The 21654-nt window shown below is 39.0% G+C and overlaps 1 protein-coding gene and 1 long non-coding RNA gene across 9 annotated transcripts in view; one reads left to right on the top strand and one right to left on the bottom strand.

The window, feature by feature from the left end:
• CHD1 (chromodomain helicase DNA binding protein 1) overlaps positions 1-11144 on the bottom strand; it is a 71042-nt gene extending 59898 nt beyond the window's left edge. For 2 of the 4 annotated variants that reach the window (XM_078067003.1, XM_078067004.1), the window contains exons 1-2: positions 10829-11129; positions 8546-8741 (exon numbers count right to left, since the gene is read on the bottom strand). In XM_078067003.1, the coding sequence (XP_077923129.1) occupies positions 8546-8598 (53 nt within the window). In that variant the 5' untranslated portion in view covers positions 8599-8741; positions 10829-11129. Of the gene's footprint in view, positions 1-8545; positions 8742-10828 lie in introns of all 4 variants that reach the window. The other 2 variants (XM_078067006.1, XM_078067005.1) reach the window with 2 other exon arrangements.
• Positions 11145-11332: 188 nt separating this feature from the next.
• The window catches only part of LOC118520561 (uncharacterized), an 80230-nt gene continuing 69908 nt past the window's right edge, over positions 11333-21654 (top strand). For 4 of the 5 annotated variants that reach the window (XR_013445668.1, XR_013445667.1, XR_013445670.1 and 1 more), the window contains exons 1-2: positions 11333-11684; positions 15640-15743. This is a non-coding gene — a long non-coding RNA (uncharacterized LOC118520561). Of the gene's footprint in view, positions 11685-15639; positions 15744-18954; positions 19141-21654 lie in introns of those variants that run through there. The other variant, XR_013445669.1, reaches the window with a different exon arrangement.

Genomic DNA, 21654 nt, shown 5'->3' with positions numbered 1-21654 from the left:
TTATTTTAATGAATACTGTTGCAAAACAACTAAGTTCCCAGCACTATATGCTTTACTTTCTAATAAAGTTATTTGTAATTTGGTATTTCATCAGTCTGCAGATACACACAGGAGGTGCTGCACATAACAACCACCTCCAATTACCGTGAGCAGTTCGATTAAAAAAAAAAAGAGGTGAAATCATCAATGTAGTATAATATGACTGAGATAAGTTACTGAACATTAGGTCAATCCTTTGGTATAAAATACAGGCTAAAACTGGAATAAAGAGATTATTTACATTTTTCGTACTCATATACAACTGTAATTTTTTTCTTATAAAATTTCCTTTCAGGGGTGCCTGGGTGGCTCAGTCGTTAAGCGTCTGCCTTCAACTGGGGTCATGATCCCAGGGTGCTGGGATCCCTCGGGCTCCCTGCTCGGCGGGAAGCCTGCTTCTCCCTCTCCCACTTCCCCGGCTTGTGTTCCTGCTCTCACTATCTCTCTCTCTGTCAAATAAATAAAATCTTTAAAAAAAAACTTCCTTTCAGATCAAACATCCTCCTTTTATAAATGCAAGATTTACTCAATGAGAAATGGGAATACTGTAGTAGTTGCATCAAATGGCAATAATCATACTACAATCTACTTCAAGCACAAAAAGAATATTCTCCTTTCAAGGAATTTAGACTGTAACTCCACTCTTGTCCAATGGCCCCATTGCTTCACACTAACAGCTCTTCAGCACAGTATTTACTGCCATCTAACAGCATTTTCCTGAGTATAAAAGTTAATCTGCTTTTTGCTTAAGCCTGTCAAAATACCTCACCATCATAAAAGCCACATTATCAGAACTTTTAACATGTAGAAAATCTAAGATCACCAGGGTTTTACACATTTCTTTTAAAAACAACAACAAACCTCATTCTGACACTGGGCTTGATAGAGAAACTATCTGCCATATGACCAAACTTCTCTGGCTCCCACCTTTGAATGGCTGCACGCTATTACCTCTTTGTATTAACTATAACCACTTGATACTACAAATACTTAAATTCAGTTTCTTCACTATAAGCCTCATAGGAGAATCTCCAATTTTAATATCTCATACAATCTACCACAAAGTAGTTGCTCAATTATCTAAATTAAGTATCTGAAGACAGAGAACTGTACTTCTGAAAGCAGCAATGAGAGTTGTGAAATAGATAACATGAATGGTTTTCATTAAGAGCTGCCACTATTTTTGTGCTGTATAGACAATGGATGCCAGAAGCCAGTACTGTTTAGCCAGAACTTACCATGTCTCTGTACTTTATTCTCAATGATAACTTACATATCAATCTATCCACAGCAAAGAACTCTCAAATGCAGTTTAACATTTACTTAAAGTTGACTTTTGACTAAGCAGTCACCTCATATCACAATGACAGATAAGATACCCTTAACTATAAACAGCAATTTTCTCAGCCATTCATATGTAAGAACTTGAATCTGGTACAATAAATTTCTAGAGTATCTCTTTAAACCAGTGGTTCTGACCAGTCCATTTATATGAGTATTATTCTCTCAACACATATTGCATTTATTCAGGTATCCTTCCCTTTTTAAACTCCTTCCTTCACTTGGGACTAAACCATACAATAACTTCAGCATAACACTGAATAAACATCAGACTAAAGAACTGCAAAGCCAGCATCTCCACCACATTCTTTATTAGGGAACTTGCACTCCTTTATTGGGGGCCTATGACTCTGTAAAAACCTTCCTCTCCATCCTACTTCTGAATATATACTATTTGTTCTTCCTTTCTTTCCAAACTAAATCATTTCTTACCATTAAGGTTATAAAAATTAAAGAGCTCCATGAAAACTTTCCATATAGCCCATTACATTACTCCAGTACTTTGCCCAATTCCATTTTCTTTCACCTCATTTGTTTACCTATATGGTTCCATGAATTTGAGTATACTTACTTAACCTGATCGGTGTGTTAAAACCTAGCTATTGCTCTAAATTATAATAATCTTTCTTCATTAACATGGCAAGATATTGAATGATTCCAGGTGAACAGCTTCTCCTATATGCATATGAATTTAATATGCATACAAATCTCCTGGAAATCTTGTTAAAATGAAAATTCTGATTCAGCAGATCTGGGACAAAGATGGGAAATTTTAGGGTGAAGGAATCATTCTGCACAGTAATGGAATAGAGGATAAATGATTCTGTGCATTTGTCAAAACACATGAAACTGTACATCACAGAGAAAATGTAATACATGCAACTTTAAAAGATCAACCTGCGACTGAGGAACACAGAATGAAATGCAAACTGTGCCAAATGAATCTAACTTTATTACAAATTTATGACAACCACACTGAAGAGGGTGCGAGGAAGAAGCTAAATTTAGTAACTTTAGAAAACAGTGTTTTGACTAGAATCTGTAAGGCTAAATATAATATGAACTGTATACTGTACATAAACATTGTATTCTAGTTGATAAATTTGTTTCTTCTGGGAGTATGGCCTAAAAATTCTAAAACTCCTTTACCTGTATCTGACCTTGAAGTGCATGATGGGATGGTGGATGGTATGAGCCAAGTTTCTCTCTGAAGGACATTGAAGTTATAAAGGAGCAAGAAAGGAAAGTTAGGATGAATCCTGTAGTACAGAATTAGACATCAATACGAACTCATGTCTACCTTAATATGCATACTAATAGATACCAAAACTAGAGATATGTAGATATACTTGGTTTAGTATATATGCATATTCTACCTAGCTCTGTCCGCTTTTTCTACTGCGAGGACCTAGAAGCGGTGATACCTGGGTAGCAACAAGCATACCCAGCACCCAAACCTTGGTTTCTAATACCCTTTTTTCCAATAAAAGGATCCAGAGCTCTTTGGAGAAATGGCTGATTCTAGGGCAAAAAGATAGAGGAGTATGTAAAAAGGATACAGAGGCCAACTTGAAAGATAGCACTTGATGGGCAAGGCTAAAACAATTTGAGCAACAAAATATATAACTTACTGGATTATAACCCAAAGTATAAAATTCATATACGTAAGTCCAGGCTTATATAAATGAATGATTGAATAAATGGAGGAGAAAAGACTTCTTTACAGAGGAATTCCACTTAATATATGTAGATACTCTCTCCTAGCAGGAGACAGAACTTAATTCCAACCTTCCCCCCAACCATTTGCAAGAGGGATAGAGATAGTGACTTGCTTCCAAAGAATACAGTATGAGAAGAAAAAAGCAGTAACTTAAAATGGCTAAGTGATGAAGGTTAATATCAGTAATATCATGTGGATATTACCCTTTCCATTTATGTGACTAGAAGAGCACTTCATCTGTCATATTCTTTCCAAAAACTGATAACCCCAGTTTATCCTAAACATCAGATAAATTCCAGCTGGGGGATATTCTATAGGCTACCTGGCCAGCACTTCAAGACCTAAGGAAACCAAGGGAAGACAGAAACTTTCACGGACCAGAGGATACTGCACAGAGCTGACAACTAAATGCAACATGGTACCCTAGATTGAACCCTGGAACAGAAGTGGCATTAATAGAAAAACCAATGAAATCCAAGTAAAGTGTGGAATTCAGTTAGTAGTTTCCCCTTCTGGAGAGTAGGAATCATAATACTGCATACATCACAGGAGTTTTATGAGGATAAACTATGATAAATTCATGTAATACTCTGTGCACTCTGTTTACCATGTCTGGTTCAGTCAGAGTAAGAGCTCAATAATCACTGCATGCCACATTATCATCATTTCAAGAGAAATGAAATGTACTCAATCTCTTGCTGGCATGGGCCATGACACCATCCTTTGGGGGTTCCCAGGAAAAAAAATAACAATATCAGTAACAACAACAAAAAAGTGGCAAGGTGCTGAATGACTCCAGGCAAATAGCTCCCCCTGTGTGTGTGTGTGTAGATATATATACACACACACACAGGAATTTAACATGAACACAAATCACTTGGAAATCTTGTTAAATCAAGATTTTAATTCAGAGGGATTGGGGTGGGGCCCAAGGCTGTACATTTCCAACAAGCTCCAAGAACCACAACTGCAGCTTTAACTTTTCTACTTATACATTTTTTAAAATTTTCTGTAAGAAAGATAGTTTTTTCTATTTATTCTTTATCTCTTCCCTGCAAAGAAATACTCTTTATTTTTAAATATAGAACCATACCAGATGTAACCAGTCACCAAGATCTTAAATAAGGAACTACTTAAGCAGTATAAAAAAGGGGCAATTACCCATTAACATTTGCATCCACATTATCTCATGCCTATGTAGATAAAAGTAATGTATTTGAAAGTCAAATCATATACAATTCTCTTATCCTTACCAGTTGGAAGTCTAAACACTCTAAGGTAATCTAGATTAATCACAATCCTAGGAAATACTATGAAAATTTTAATTCAGTAAATCGCATTTGGAGAGAGAGTAACCTATTACTAAAGCTCCTGCTTAACAGTTTATTCAATTTTCAAAATGTTAAGAAATGGTACTTAATCTCAGATCATCTAGGATCGTGTATAGGATATTTGAGGAAAGAAAAAACTAATAGGAATAAATGAAAAAAGTACATATAGAGCTGAAAAACAGGGATTAACAGAAAATGACGTAAAAGAGCCATACTTCCCGCAAATAATGACATCATGGAAGAATTTAAAAAACCAGTTTCCTTAACTCAATGATTTCTAGCTATTCTGACTTTATGATTTCATGTTTTCCTGCCTTTCTTAAAATGTTTCTTAGCACAAACGTTTGAAATTTAAGAATGAATTGACTTTAAAACTCTGAGATAACTGCAAAGTAAGCTTAGAAAATACCATTTTAACTGGTATTGCCTTTAAAAATTATTCAAATTTACTTAGTGAAAAAAAATGATTTGGATGACAACAAATCTTTCTGGTATGTGTTGTGTACATAAACACAAAATTGCCAAAATTGGTGTACCATAGTAGTTTTCAACAAGACATTAACAAATAAATACATGGTAAAGAAACATGGCCTGTGTTCAAATTAACTTTGACTTGGTGTTCCTTAAATTTAACAGGTCCTTTAGACTAGACTTCTCAAAGCCTTTTAAAGATGCTGAATTTCTATAAAAGGAGATTTTCATTTAGAACATTTCCACTGATCATATTTCCTACTCATTACTTAACACGGAACACTTTAAAAGTTCAGATCCAAAGATTTTTGAAGTATATAACATTAACAAAAATATTCTCTATAAACCAAGGAAATTTGTGTGACACAGAGTTCTAAATAAATATAAAATTTACACACATATATATTTAAAACATATATTAAATATATTAAATCAAGCATTGTTAACACTATGAAAAGCAATAATGAAACAAAAGAATTCTAAGAATCAGGTTAATAAAGCTCAACTGCCAGCCACATACTAACTATAAATGGTTAAGACCATTGTAGCACATCACAAACAATTTCCCTCACTCTGTAAAAATTTTTCAAGAGCATCATATGTAGATACTAATTAAAGTGACTCAAATAAATTATCAAATTTACATGTACAATTTTAGATTAAAAATTTAATCTGCAGGCAAGGAGAGAAATTGTTCTGAACATTAAGCATGTACTAATCACCCAAAAATTAGCAAATGTGACTATGTATTTCTGGTCTTCATCCACAAATCTATTCCTGGATTAAATCATCATTCAAGAGAACTTTAAAATAAAAAGTCTAACCAGGATTTGGAAAACTTGATTTTTTTGTTTTTTCTCAAATCCACAGCCGGGAATCAGTATTTTAAAATCTTCCAAAAGCATCTTTAGAAAGCTTAACTTCAGTTATATAATAAACTTTGTGCTGAGTTTAAACTGATGTGCAGGTGCATCCTGACCCACATTTCTTAGTAAATAAGTTTCAAAATTGTCAGTTATAGCATAGCTAAAGAGACATCTTCCTGTGTATTCTTCCTCCTTTCACTCAATGGTCATAGACAACTTTCCACATGGAAAGAATCAAAGAACATTTTTTAGTATAAAGCTAATTATACCAACCAAAAATGTCAAATGACTTCTTACTTGATTTTATTTCATTTCATAATGGAATTTCCACAAAGGAAGAAAATCTAAAGCAAAAATCCATTTAAAAATTCTACCCAATAAAAATCAAGTTTTACTTTAAAAACTATTTACAATATATTATCAATTTTAAAAGCAGAGCATATCTCTCCTCTCTTCACTCTATATTAATATTCATAGTTACTAGAAGTGGGTTTTTTTGGCAAGAAAATCCCCCTACCTATAAGTTCATGTCCTTAAGCACAATCTCCTTTCTCTGTACTGCCTTGGTATGAAAGCTTTTTGGGGGGGCGGGGTGCTGGGGAAAATGGTGGCTGAGGGTTGGTAACAATAACAGTAGAGCAAAGGAAAAGGACAGCATAACAGCAGTAAGGAAGAAAATGAAAGTAGACGAGAAGCAGGTCTCCCTCCTTCTGATAAACACCAAGGCAGTTGCAAGAACAAGATAACTTGACAACCACACTTCTCAGAAGCACGTAAAACCTGTATAGTAGAAATAATAACTCACAATAATTAGGGAATATGATTTGCAATTATTTCATAAATATGCACTGTAAAAGATTTAAGTAAATCTGATTTCACAGGGTTTAACTTTTTTCACTTATACTACCAAATCTATCTTATTACTCCCCTTTAGATACGGCAGCAAAATACATAAAACATCATTGGAACAAGTAAGGGCTCAGAATGTAACAGCACATGACCTCTCTGAACACTCAACTAGAGGATTTACTCTCAAGAGTCTTATTTCCTATTTTGTGAGTAGTTTAGTTCCTGTGTTTCCTCTAGATATTTCTACCTATTAACCATTTCATTGCTCACTAACAAAAGAATGTGAACAATGAGACTCTTCTAATCACTTATATAGTCAATATACCTGTAGAGATTTGAATCAAATATGAGATTCAACTCTTCCAATTTAGCCTCTCAACTCTGTTGATTCTTGAACTCTATTGTCTGAAACCTTATTATACTTTGTAAATTAAGTGGTGGGATGAAACTTCAAAACCATTCAGTTTAATTCTTTTTTTAAAGTTGAGACGATCATTCAAAGAACTAGTTAAAGCAGAGTGTCAACTCAGTTTTTGTAATGTTTAGACCAATACCTGTTCAACTAAATAATGCTGCTTTTCATAATTGCTCCTTTCTCTCTATGTGTTCTTGTTATCCAAACAGTCTGCCTGTGAAAGCTGATAAAGTACACCTAGCATGACCAGAAAATACCAAGTTTCAAGTCAAATACTTATAACACTGCTTCCTTCTCTATCCAACATTTTTTCTGAAACCCTCCCAACTGCCAAAACTTTCCTGTTTCTTGTCCATCACATTTCTCTACCACTGTAATTAATGTTCCAGTTATGTAGTATCCTATGGTACATAAAACATGATGCTAATTATAATAAGCAAATAGTGAGTGCTTATTATATCAGGAACTATTTTAAGCCCTTTCCACATAACACCTCACTATTCCCAACTTTAAATAAGACAAATAACACTGTAATTCATGTTCTCCAAGTGAAAAAGACAAAACCTCAGAGGTAAAGTAATTTGCCCTAATTTACACAACTAATAAAAAGTAGAACTGGAAAAAGTAATCAGTCAGTCTGACTCTGATGCTCACATTCCTGATCTCTACTGATAAGTCTATATGTAACGACATGGATTCCATCAATGTGCAGGTAACTCAAAATTTGGGGGTTAGAGAAGAATTTAAAGAGTCTTTGTATTTAAAGAGGTTTCTTACACAATAAAACAGCTTAATATGGCTTATTCCCATTAACTCTATCTTCTTTGCAAAGACATGGCCCAAGTAACTCATTCATATATAATTAAAACTCAAATTTAAAAAGAAAATTGGGGGGAAAAAAAGGGTTGCAGCAATATTTTAACAAATGTCCAGATCAGCGTTGTCCAAAAGAACTTTTGCAATGATAGAAATGTTTTCTATCTGTGCTACACATCATGGTAGCCATTAATCACATATGGCTTTCAGCGCTCGAAATGCGTCAAGTGTGACTAATTGCATTTTGAATATTTTGTAATTTTAAATAGTTTAAATAGCCACATGTGGCTAGTGGCTACTATACTGGACAGGAAAGGGATAGAAGACAAAATGCTAGAAAAAGGTGAGTAAAGAACTCCTTATTGCCTTTATTTGGAGAGTGAACTAACAGTCAAAGCAATTTAAAGGTCTCTTTTTACTTGCTTTAGTTTCAATAACTGACCCAAACAATATAAACCTCCAAAGAGATTTAAGTCACCTAAACTTTCCATATTTAAATTCATCTTTGTGTATCTCAATGGAAAAAATAAAACCTGTATTACCAATAAAACTTCATGTATCAGAAACTTTTTATTACTGTTTGGATAACTAAGAGGAAGAATCTGATCTGAAAACTCTGCCACCTACTAAGAAAACTAAAGAGTCATTCAAGTTTTACATTCTCTTCATAATAAATACTTGATAATAAAGTGCTTACCTTGATTCTCCACTACTGTTTCTAACACTTTCTTCATCACTGTGTCCATTCATTGTAAATATCAAGAAGTTTTAAAATAAAATATAAATCTTCCCAGTTTAAAAGATGAATACAAATACGAACTCCTTAAACATCGAAAATTCACAGATGAATTTTCTCCAACATTCACAGGCTTCCTGGGCCCTTTTTGATTCACCTAAAGAAAATATATTGAGAAAGTAAGAAAATTTCCTATCCAGGAAAAGATGAGTTAAGTCTATTTAGAACTCATACAAATCTACCTAGGCCAATTAAATTAGAGATGGTAAGGAAGGGTTAGCAGTCTTTCACTCAAAATACTTAGGCTTCTATTAACTACATTCCTGACTACTTACTAGAATTTAGCACTACTGCTTATTTTTGACAGAAGAAATTAAAATATTTGTGGAGTGATAAAACTTTTAAACTGACTGCAACTGTGTAGCAATACACATATATACGCATTATACAGAAACAGATAACTAAAGCAAAGTGGTAGTATGTAATATATATATATATATCAAGAACAGAAAAAGAAGTCTTATTAGAAACTTGGTCAAACAAATGAAGGGGAAAAAAACATTACCTTTAATCAAGCACTAATTCCTATTACCCAGAACTTCATGTAACTGAGTGAGGGAAAGTTTTGAAAATGCTCACATGAGAACAGAATAAAAGTGTATCATACAATTTCAGCGAAAAATGTATAGGTCAAAACAAATGTATTCTTTCGCAGGTAAACCGAGAGTGGAGTGATAAAATTTAAATAGTATTTATCCAGTTCGGACTTGCAGAGGTTCCATTAAAAAAAAAAAAAACGTAATAGAATATACAGTAGGATTAATTAAGACATGGGCTTGGGGTAGAAATCATGAGCCAAGACACAGCATTTCCACCTTTCAAGATTTCAGCCCAACACTGGAGAGTCACCTACGAGCCATCCACGAATAAACAAAGGAGATCTCTGGCAGGGGAGGGAGAGGAAGAAGCGGGGGAAGGAGACGTCAGATCCTTCCCCAGCCAGAAAGTACCGAGACAGGCGACTGAGAGCAGAGCTGTCCGCCGACCTCAGCAAAGAGAATTTACTCCTACGATTATTTCCACTCCACAAAAAAGAGGGGGGAAATACGCTGTTGCCAACCCAATCATATTAAACTCTGCATCTTGATCGGTTATTTTAATTCTCGAGACTACAGTCCAGTAGACTCTTTCCAAGAAATGGTCATCCAAAAAGTAACTATTCCACGCAACATTTAGTCTCAACGTTAAATATTAATTCCAACTAATCAAAGAGCTTTACTATTAAACAATGATGTCTTAAAAATCCAGGTACTCTAACAAACTGCCTCTCTTACCCAAAGTCTCTCTTCACCGAGAAAGTTCACAACTCTTTGCGTTCTTTCCTTTTCACTCCTTTTCGCCCCTCAAAATGGCTTTCTCCGTACACTGTAACTTCCTTTTCCCCCCTCATCTTCCTTCTCCGAGTAAGTCCTCTTTCTGAAACCCTTCTCACAACCGTAAGTTCTGAAGCTCCAGGCGCACGCAGCTCTCTCCTGCCTTTCACGCGTCTTAACAATGACTCTTCCCTAAGTCGCTATACCTCTTTGAATCTTCCTTTTCTGCGCCCGTCTTTTAACAGTTGCTTCGCTCCTGCTAAGTTTTCAAAGCGGTACTCGAAAGGAGGCTGGAAACCTTCCTCCTCCCTCATCCGTACTTTGCAGCTTGGCTCCAATCAGCCTCCCAACCAGACGCTCACCAACCCCCCCTCCAACCCCGTCCCTCTCCGGGCCTTCATCCCGGTCCCCGGGTCTCTCTTCCCGCCTCAAACTTCCCGCAGACCCGCCCCGCGCCCTCCCGGGCTCGCCCGGGCCGCCGCCCCCTCCCCCTCCCCGCCGCTCCCCACGTGCTGGGAGTCCGGGTCGCGGCGGGACCAAAGCACCCGGCAAGTGCTCGCCGCTCTCCCCTCACCGCTCTCCCCTCGCGGCCCCGCCAGCCCCAAGCCGAGGAGGCCCGGGCTCGACTGCCCAGCTGCCCGCCCGTCCGGCGCGAGGATGCGCTCCTCGGCGCCGGCCTGCGCTCGCCACTCACACGCCCCCTGTGCACCGAGCCCGTCAGCCCCTGCCGGCCTTCACAGAGCCGCCCCGGCCTTCGCCCGGCGCTCGGCCGCTGGGCCGCCGCCCGGGCACCGCGCCGCCCCCGCCCTCCGCCTGGCCGGCTCCCGTCCTCCCCGCCACATCCTGACCCGCCCGCCGCCCCCTTTCTTACCGGCGGGCGTGCAGGCTTCGCGGGGCGGAGGGAGCCGACTCGGGTCGGCGGCCTCCCCCGCGCCCGGGCCCGCGGTCTCTGCCGCCGAGTGAGTCCTCGGGCTCCGGGCGTCTCGGGGTAAGCAGGAGTCCGTGAGAAGGAGGGGGAAGGGGAAGGACGCAGAGGGGAAGGGGAAGCCCCGGGCCGCGGCACCAACGCGCGATCCCCTGCGGAGCGGATCCAACAATCAATTCATTATTGAAGCACCAACGGCGAAGGCAGCAAAAGCGAGAAGTAACGAGCCGTCGTCGTCGCCGCGGCCACGCGCGCGCTCCCGCTCCCGCCGCTTATCGGCTCCCGGCAGCCGCCATGACGCCGAGAGAGCGAGCGCAACCGTCTCCGTCGTAGCCGCCTCCGCCGCCGCCACCACCGAGGTCGCCGTCGCCTCCGCCTCCCGCGCGACGTAAGCTCCTCTGCTCACTCCCCTTCCCCACTGGGCGCGAGGCGGGCCGGCGGGCGAACGAGCGCGCGCACGCCGAACACCTCCGGCTGGCGCGCCGGCGGTGGGAGGGGCTACGTTGTGGAGTCGTGGGGTGTAGAAGGAAAGCTATTGGTGCTGAGGAGGGCGAAGAGTGAATGCGCGCACGCGCATGGATGGGAGCGCGCACGCTGGCCGCGCGGAGGCCGCCGGACTCTGGCCACGGCCGTGGGCCGCTGGTCCTTGCTCGGGCGCCCTCTCTTAGTGGCCGGGAATTGAATTCCGGGAAGTGGGAGCTGCAGGCTCGCTCCGTGCGGGTATGGACGCTACTGTCACTCGGAACGATTACGCAAGGACGTCGCGGCGGAGAGACTGAGAAGCTACGGGGGAAGCAGGAGGGTGGGGAAACGCTAAAAACTACGTTGGGGCTCGGAGTGCCGCGGGAGGGCCAAGTTGGATAAGCCGAGGGAGCAGGGTCTTGCGTGGAGTCTGGTTGTCCAGGCCTGGAACCATAGCTCCCTCGGCCCAGTCTGAGCGCCTGTCCGGAGGGGTGGGGAGGGGGCTGTGCGTCACACCAGGCAGCCTGGGAACCCAACTGTTGGGCAACTGTGGTCACCTCCCGCCGCCTTCTACGCTTAGGCCACCTGTGACACGGGCTCTCTCGGGGGTCTCATGCCCCGAAAGGGCGGGGCTCCTGAGGAGACGGAGAAAAATAGAGACCGAGTTGTCCTCCTGTGATTGATTCATTTGTGGGGAGCCCTTGCCTGGTTCAGTAAAAAGCTTTTACTACCTTTCTAAGTCCCTTCCTGGAGGGCGGGGTGGAGGGTGCGGTGCCGACTCGCAACAGAAAAGCAACTCCGGGACGTTAGTAACTGTCGGTTTAACCTGCTGCAATTTAGTTGACGGTTTCTTTCATAACTGTAACTGCGGGCCTAAGTTACAACCCTTTACAAGTGTGGAAGGAAACACCTTTCAAGCACGGTGGTGTCCTGCTTCACTCTTTTTGAAAGCATTTTTTAAATCAAAATTCTTTCATACTTTTTTTTTTTTCCAATCCATTGGTCAGTCTTGACTCACCCGAGGTTAATGATAAAACTCTAATCCTATTCGCCAGTGATTGGATTTGGTGCAAAGGCCCACCTTCCAAGCCCAATGAGTTTGAATGTGGTACCTGCATTCCCAAAATAATTCTTTTCGTCTGTGGGAAATACTCATGTTTTAGTCCACTAGCTGTTGAAACAGTTTGGTTTAAAGCCTTCAAAAAGATCTCAAAACATAATTCCAAATATGTGTTCATTGTATGGAAGGGTATATTCACCTTTGGGAAGTAGGGAAAGGCAAACAAGTACACATGGTCTACTCGGAAAAAAAATGTTTATCATGAAGTAGTAAAACGTAACACTACCATAATTTGTAAAATGATCTGTGCTCAGCCATTTTTTTAAAATTTTCTTTTTTCCTAGTTATTAAATAGCTGTAATGCTGGGTTATGAAGAATACGGTCATAATAAATACCCATTTCTGAAGTCCCTAAAAGTAGGAACTAATTGCTAGTTTTTAATGTTATGCTTTGAAAATATGATTAAGGTGCCTTAAGGATAGGGGCTTCCTGTGCCTCAGACTAATTTCTTTATTGGATTACTAGAGTGGTAAGTAAAAGGAAAAAGCCCCAGAAAAACAGTAACCATTGCAGATAAAGAATTTTGTAATCAAGAATGATTTGGATAATAAAGACTTGAATTATATCTGTACTACATTTTATCATTATCTTACAAAAAAGAATTGTATGAATTATATATATGTTTTCTGAAAGCACATCACAAACCTTTTTAAACTATGCCATTTGGATGTGACATACTACACATAAACTCTATAGACACTTTTTTTGCAAAATAAGTCTTAATAAATTTGTAACAAAATACTGAACCTGTGAGATTTATATTTCTGGTAATATCATAATATACTTTATGACTCCACAGAATTTTAGAATTACTGTTGAGAATGTGGAGAAATACAAGCTATTTGTGGAAAATGGGAACAGTCTTGCCAGTTAAGTTTTTTAAAAGTTATTTGATTAATAAGGCAAGAGTAGTTTTTTTGACCATTTGTTATCTGCACAGTTAAATTTTTAGTTTCACTTTGTTTGGACAAACTGTCGTTATCTCTCTCTATTGGTACTAAAAACAATAGACAGTTGATAATCTCAGCACATGACTAGCAAAAATCCTTGAAAATTAATGTCAACCAGGAAGTCTTTATTATTTCCCATTTGAGAAATTTCATATTCTTTGGGAAGCATATTATGTTTACAAAATCTAGGACAGCACATTGTGGGACCTTGATTCTGATATGCTCTGCTAGGACTAGTTACTGATGGGTATCCATAGGTGGAGATAGATTGAGAACCACTTACCCAGAATTGTGAGATGTTCAACATAAAGACAATGATAACTCTTGCTTTTCTCATGAATGTTTTGGATGCCAAGATAGGATTTTAATTCCATAATTATATTCTTGTTGCCTAGAGGATTTGTGTATGAGAAGCTGCTAAAACAATCAGAACAGTATTAAAATAGCCTAGAATCTAAACCTATGTCATTATCCCCCAGATCCTTCCCAAACAGAGGAATAGCTTTCCAAATATACTTAAAATTTACAAAGTCCTTTATAAATAGAACCCATGAAATTCTAAGTCACCTTATAGTGAATATTTACATTTTCTATTTTTTTAATCATTAAAATTATATGACAGGAGCTGTGGTTCCCAGTGTTGAACAGGGGGCAGGAGTCGGTAACTGAGGAAATTTTTTCCTAACTATGCATGCTGGACACTCCCTTTCCTTTCCTCTTCTGATAACGCAGAATTTCTAGGTTCTAGATAGTGTTTAGAAATTTTTTTCTGGATTTTTCAGATATCCACCAACAGTTCGTTCACCTTGCTTATGGCCATTGTATATGGGGGTTTTACTGATAAATTCTTGAATCACAAGTTAAATGTCAAATGGAAAGTTCTTAGAGGTTATACCAAGAGGCAACTATATATAAAATCTAACCATTGACCTGTATGTAAAGATTCTACCTCCTTTAATTTCAAAGTTAAGTGCACCCACAGAGTAAGAAAAGTAAGTTTAGCTAACTAATATCAAATTGGTGCATTAATGCTGTATTATTCCTCTCCTGCAGATCCTTTAGTTGCTGTTCATTTTACCTGGTGTATGCCCTCTTCACCCTTTCTTAATCTCTACTACTTTATTTATATAAGCCCCAATTTCTCTACGTCTTTCCCTCTAGCTCACCCTGTGCCTTCCTTCAGACTTGAAATCTAATGAAATCACTCCCCTGCCTTAAATATGTATTTTTAAATATACTACAAATTTGCATAAATAATATTTTAACTAGTCTTTTCACAATCTCACCCCAGCATTGCCTCCCATCATTCCTAGGAGACACATAACACTCTAGCCACACATTTCTTCAGGTCATTGGAAAGTTACCTTTAATTGTAAATGGATATAGTCCATCTATCTTATGAAGTAGTCTCTTACAGGTTTAAGTAAATCATCAAGGATTGTTGAATGTCCTGATGCAATTGTACAGACACCTTATGAGACATGTCAGGCAGCTCTCCACCTCCCTTTTAGGACATCAAATTGTGTATTCTGTAAGTGCAGCATGTCTTTGTATTGTAATAAAGCATTTGTTTCCATACTACACTGTGAGCCCCTTGAGTGGGACTCTCTGTGTCCCCAGTGCACTATTGTTGACATTTATTCGAAAAATTGCATACCAGACTTTTTGCTAGGGTGGGGGTGATTGTGGGGGTATTATAATAGAGCAAAAACAGATACTTTCAAGAGTTAAAATCTAATAGAGGAAACCATCATACTGCAAAATCATAACTGAGAAAAATGGTATGAAGAATCAATCACATGAGAATTCATAATGGAGAGCCCTAGTCAGAAGAGTCTCCAGGGGTGCCTGGGTGGCTCAGTCGGTTGAGTGTCTGACTCTTGGTTTCGGCTCAGGTCATGATTTCACGGGTCCTAGGATCAAGTCCTCTGTCAGGCTGCATGCTCAGCACGGAGTCTACTTGAGATTCTCTCCCTCCCCCCCTCCCACTCATGTGCTCTCTCACAAGCTCTCTGTCTCTCTAAAATAAATCTTAAAAAAAAAGGCTCCAAAGGAAGTGACATTATTGGAGAACTGAAGCATTAATATGGAGTAGAAAAGCAAAAGAGAGGTAAAAGAGCTTTCCAGGTAAAAGAAATAAGATGGGCAAAAATTCTGGGCCAGAGAGATGGGGTCAACTTACAATCCAGTTAGGATTGTAAGGATAGGCATTTTTTACTTTCAGAGGCACTCTGGTTTGGACTACAAGGAGCATAGTACTGCTGGAGCAGACAGAACTGAGGAAGATGAAGCTGCATAGGAGCCAGGCTCTTCAGGTCCCAAAGCCAGGTAAAGAATTGGGTTTGGGGCACCTCAGTGTCTCAGTCAGTTAAGCGTCCAACTTGATACCAGCTCAGGTCATGATTTCAGGGTTGTGAGATAGGTTCCATGCTAGGCATGGAGCCGCTTGGGATTCTCTCTCTCCCTCTGCCCCTCCCCACTCTCCTCTCTAAAAAAATAATAAGTAATAAAAATTGAGTGGGTTCTTTTCTTGGAACAAAGGGAAACCTTTGAAGGATTTTAAACTGTGGTAATGAAGGATTTGTAAATTGGAAAATTTAGCCGAAATTAGTGGCATGTCAAAGAAAACAATATTCTTAAGTGAATTAGGCTAAAAGATAAATAACTTGATGGACCAGGGTAGTGTTATGGAAGAGAGAGTAGTTTTGGAAGGAAATGTCCACAGGGTTTGTTGATGCAATTGGATTCAGGATTAGGAGGAGGAGGGAAGCTGTACATACAATGGAATGGAATAGAACTGAATGGTAATAGCATTCATTTCAGTGGTAATATATTTGGAGATGGGTAGGTGTGAAGATCATAAATTTGGCACTTACTGAGTTTCTGACACCTTTGAGTCATTTAAGAGTCTGGTATAGAAGTCTGGAGCTGAGAAGGGAGATGGACTGAATAAAAACTGTTAAGTGTGTGGGGAGAAATTAAAGTCTGGAGTATACATGAAATAAACTTGAAAGACAGTCTAGGAGTATACAGTCAAGAACTTGAATTAATTTTTGGCTAGGTGGAAGAAGATGAGCTGGATAAGGAGTTGCAGATGTCAAGTGTGTTGTGCAATGGATAACAAAGGCATAAGTACTTCAAGGAAGGAGTGGTGAATAGTGTATAACGCTATTGAGAATCATGTGAAATAAGGTCAGCATATCTACTGGATTTAGTAACATGATGAACATCTGTTACCTTAGAACTATTTTGTTGGAATAGTAGGGCCAGAAGTCAGATTGGAGTGGAATGTGTTAAATGAATCATTGAGTCTAAAATCATTGACTTTGACTTGGGAGGGAACATGAATTGTTGGGGGAAGGGTTGTGGATTTTTACTTGTTTAGGTGAAAGACTTCAGGTGTTTCAAAAACAATGAGAAACGTCCTTTTGAGAGAGAGGTTGATTAGAGAAGAGTTAGCAATAATTAGCTGAAAGGATTAACGATAGCTGGAAGGATTAACAATCATTCAGAAAAAGGAAATACATTAAAAGTCTGATTTAGGAAAAAAAATAATTTTTTCAATCAGGAACTAAACACTAGATACCACTATTTATAGTTATGGGCCCCAGGTGGTCATTGGTATGATTTGAGAGTTTCTGTGAGCCTTCTATTCCCCAAATTTATGTATGTCTCATATTCTACTAATGTTTGAAAAATTGTTGGTAGAAATCTATTTTAAAGCATATACTCCTGGGAAGAGTAATATGTTAAGAAGTTCTCAACTGTGCCAAAATTTAGAATTAAATTTTGGGTAGCTTTGCCATAAAAATGTTCAAGCCCTACCTCAAGAGATTGCATTCCATTGTTTTAAGGTGGGTCCTTGGCCTATGCATTCTTTAAAAGCTCACCTTTTCTTAAAGATGATTCTGTGCTATAGCACTGGAAAACTATGGGCATCATTGTATTAATATTGCATTGACTCAAAACAGTTTAGATAGAGTGTGGAGAGTCCAGGACACTTATTTTTTATAATAGCGGTTATTAATGGGGCAAGGGAAGATTTTGCCCCACAGGTGACATTTGGCAATATCTGAAAACATTTTTGGTTGTCACAATGAATGGCAGGTGCTGCTGACATATAATGGGTAGAGGCCAGGGGTACTGCTAAAGATCCTACAATGCACCAGACAGCCCCAACAACAAAGAGTTACCTGGCTCCAAATGACAATAGTGCCATTGTTGAGAAACCCTGCTATAAAGAACGGCAAGCTAAGTAGTATTTTTTAGTGAAATCTTAATGGGTAGAGTTGTGGTTTGGTAAGGGTGCTAATGAAGGAGGATCTACTCTACCCAATAACTTAGCCTAAGTTCAAACTTATTTATAATTAGCAACAAAAGAACCTCAAAACACATTTGCAGAACAAAGAAATATAACTAGCACAATAGACTGATTATGTTATTTTCCTTGTTTAAAATATTTATTTAATTGACAGAGACAGCAAGAGAGGGAACACAAGCAGGGGGAGTGGGAGAGGGAGAAGCAGGCCTCCCTCAGAGCAGGGAGCCCGATGTGGGGCTCGATCCCAGGACCCTGGGATCATGACCTGAGCCGAAGGCAGTCACTTAACCAACTGAGCCACCCAGGCGCCCCATTGTCCTTGTTTAAAAGAAAATATAGTGTAACTGAAACTCTTATTGCTGGTGGAAGTGTAAATTGGATTGGAAAATCGATGGCAGTATCTATTATAGCTGAACTTATGCCTACCCTATATCAGCAACTTCTATCTCGATAAATTAATGAAGGTTTCTGCTAAAAGTCTCATATACAAAAGTTCATCGCAGTTTGATTCATTATGGCCTCAAACTGGAATAAAGTGAAATATCTCCACATAATGAAATAATACCCATCAATTAAAAAGAATAGATTGCTACACACAATAACATGGATAGATCTCAGAGGTATTGTGTCGAGTGAAATAGACACAGAAGAATTCATATTGTATAATTCCATTTATATAAAATTTAAGAACAAACAAAGCTAATTTGTGATGATAAAAGGATAGTAACCTCTCAGGGCATGGGTATTAGATGGGGCATAAATGATGAAATGATGGAAATGTCCTTCCACATCTTCATCTGGCTGGTTATATTAGCATATACATATGAAAAAGTTTGAACTGAACATTTCAGTTTTATTGACTTTACTGTGTATATGCTATATCCCATTTCTTAAAAATTAGGGAAAGAAACTGGGAAACCTAATTTTGAACTACTTGAAACCTTGTGTCTCAAGTGCTTGGTTAAATACAGGGTTAGCTGCATAATAGATTCACTTTGTGAACAACTCCAATGCATTGTTTAGTGAAAATAAATTTTGAATTTGGAGTCAGATCTGGTTTTGAACCATAGCTTCATCCATTATTATGACATTGGTAAAGTCACTTATATTGGTATTTTTTGTGGCTATGGAAGATCTGTGAGTTAAGAGAAATATAGAAAAATCCACTGTTGGGGCACCTGAGTGGCTTAGATGGTTAAGCATCTGCCTTCTGCTCAGGTCTTGATCTCCAGGTCCTGGGATCCAGCCCCACAAGCACTATGTCAGGCTCCTGGCTCAGTGGGAAGTCTGCTTCTCCTGCCTCTCCCCTTGGCTTCTGCTGTCTCTCTCTTTCTCTCCCTCCCTCCCTTTCTCTGTATCTTTCTTTCTCTCAGATGAATAAATAAAAATCTTAAAAAGAAAAAAGAAAAATCCACTGTTTTGTTTTGAGTTTAGCCTTATTTCATGATCACCACCACCACCGAGAAATATTCATAGACATTGAGGAGTGGGCCTCAGCAGCTGTGTATGTATTAGGTAACTTAATGCCTCTGTCTTTAGCTAGAATGAACAACTATACCCTATCTGAACCAATCAAATTATCTTGAGTATTTAAAATTGGGGTTGAGAATGTTTATCAGACAGTTAATCTGTTCTGAGAAAGGAAGTTAGGTCAAGGCTACCTTATTTGGGAGCAGCATGTGGAGAATCTGAGTTGTGTTGCAGAGTAAGAATGATCTCACATTACTGTGTCACTCAGTGGTCTAAGTGTTATAATTTTGTGAGGTTGGTACTATTATCCCCACTTTGCAGGTAAGGAAGCTCAGAAGCTTGACTAAAGTAAATATGTACTGCAGCTAAAATAAAACTCAGGCTGTCTGCCTCCAGTCTGTGCTTTCATGAAGCAGTGCTGACATATCAGACACAGCTATAAAAGCTGCCTTGGTTCCCGATAGGTTTCCATTTTTTGATGTCAGTCTCTTGAGAAGATTGAGTTTGCTTCCTATCTTTGAATTATTTATCATAATTTATCCTTATAATAAAATTTCATGTCTTTGCTTAAGCTAGCTTAAGTGGGTTTCTGCCAATTGCAACTGGAGGAGTATTTCTCCAGTTCGACTGTGAATGGGATTGAAAATAACAAACCTCAGAGAAACTGAAGCTGGCTGAATCAAGGTGGAATAGCAGGCAATAAAGACTTTCCTGCCCTAAAATGGGAACTTGTTAGCTTCTGTTATACAATTGTGAACCTTTTACCCAGACTTTCTCCAATAGTATCTTAAAACTCAGAGTATATATTCACTGAGGTGAGGCATTAGAGAATTTTCTGGCTACATATTAAAAAAAAAAAAAAAGTCACATGCATTGGTTACTATATTGTAGGGTTTTTTAAAAGTATGTTTGAAAAGAGAAGTTCAGAACAAAGTTCCCAGATGAAAGTCAATTGCACCAAATTTGTCCATTTATGCCAAATTTAGCAGATTTGACAATTATTGAAGCCAATTTGCCTTTGGTCTGACAATATATAAACAGATCAAGAAGTTAGTCAAGGGAGGGGCGCCTGGGTGACTCAGTTGGTTAAGCATCCCACTCTTGATTTTGGCTCAGGTCATGATCTCAGGGTTGTATGATCGAGCCCCACTGGGTGTGGAGTCTGCTTAAGATTCTCTCTCTCCCTCTGCTCCTCCCCACCAAAAAAAGAAATTAGTCAAGGGATTTATTGAATTGCCACATATTTTTTTTTGCCACCTTGTTTCTAACACTGAAGTTTTACATTTGCATTCCAGAGTGAAATTTTAGTAATAGCAATAGGACTCTCAAGAAGAAGCAAAATGATATCAAGACATTCCAATTTCTCAGTTCCCTCCAAAACATTTTTCACTGCTCATCCCTTCACAAAAGTGTGATGATCCTTTACATTGTCTATCAATAGCTACTAAGATTGGAATGCACTATGTGTCTGGGAATATTACTAAATGGCAAACTGCAAGCTGCCGTGCACACTTTTCCTCTTGTTTGCTTTGAGGCTAAAGCAGAGGACAATGAGGATGGACAAAGTCCCAGCTGTTGCTAAGAAACAGAAGTTCAGAAGAATTGACAACTTAAGGAGAAACCTGACCCACTATGTTCTTCAGCATTAGCTAAATACAAAACAAATCTCCCTAAAAGAAAATTCGCAGGCAGTCCTCCACAGTAAGGCAGTTGCATGTCATAAACCCCAAAATAGACTCAGACCACAGACTATTTCAACCCCTCAAGCACCTCTCATTCTCCAGTACAAAAGAATCTGCACCAGCCAGAAGTGGGTACCCTTGCCCCAAATGAAGAACCTTAGTGTCCTTTGGAGTGGCCCTGGAAGATTTTAAAGAGAATCCAAATTGGGTGCAGCCAGATTTCCTAATAACTGACTAGGAAGTGGGTCCATTAGCTCATGCCTTATAAGATTTCAGGGGTCTATTATTTACTATCACACTCCTGCTGGATATAATATATAATTTAGTTAAACTAGTTTAATTTATATTTAGTCCACATATTGCAGAATTAATTCAAGTATTTCTTGGGTGCTTTTTATATGCCTATCCTTGGGGTAGGGGCATGGAAAACGTGTTAAGATGGACAAGGGGCTTTCTCACTTGGAGTTGCCATTCTACTTTGGAGGAGGGAAAGAAGAGAGATCATTAAGGAAATAAGGTTACAAATTGGGATGGGTTTTGTAGGGGAAAGGTGAAGTGATGTCAGAGAAAGTAAAAAGGAGACAAATGGAAAGAGCAAGGGAGTGGTCAGAGAAGACTTCTTCAAGCTGTAACTGGTAGAATGAGGTTGTGCCTATTGTAGGAAGAACCATGGGAAGAGCAGGAAGGAGAACAAGTGCAAAGACCCTAAGGTAAGAAGGGGTTTGTTATATGTGAAGAACCAAAGGAGGCAAGTATAGCTGAAGCA

This window comes from Halichoerus grypus, chromosome 2 (assembly GCF_964656455.1).
Source record: "Halichoerus grypus chromosome 2, mHalGry1.hap1.1, whole genome shotgun sequence".
Lineage (NCBI taxonomy): Eukaryota > Metazoa > Chordata > Mammalia > Carnivora > Phocidae > Halichoerus > Halichoerus grypus.
Note: the sequence above shows the minus strand (reverse complement) of the source record. Positions and strands in the feature narration are given on the sequence as shown.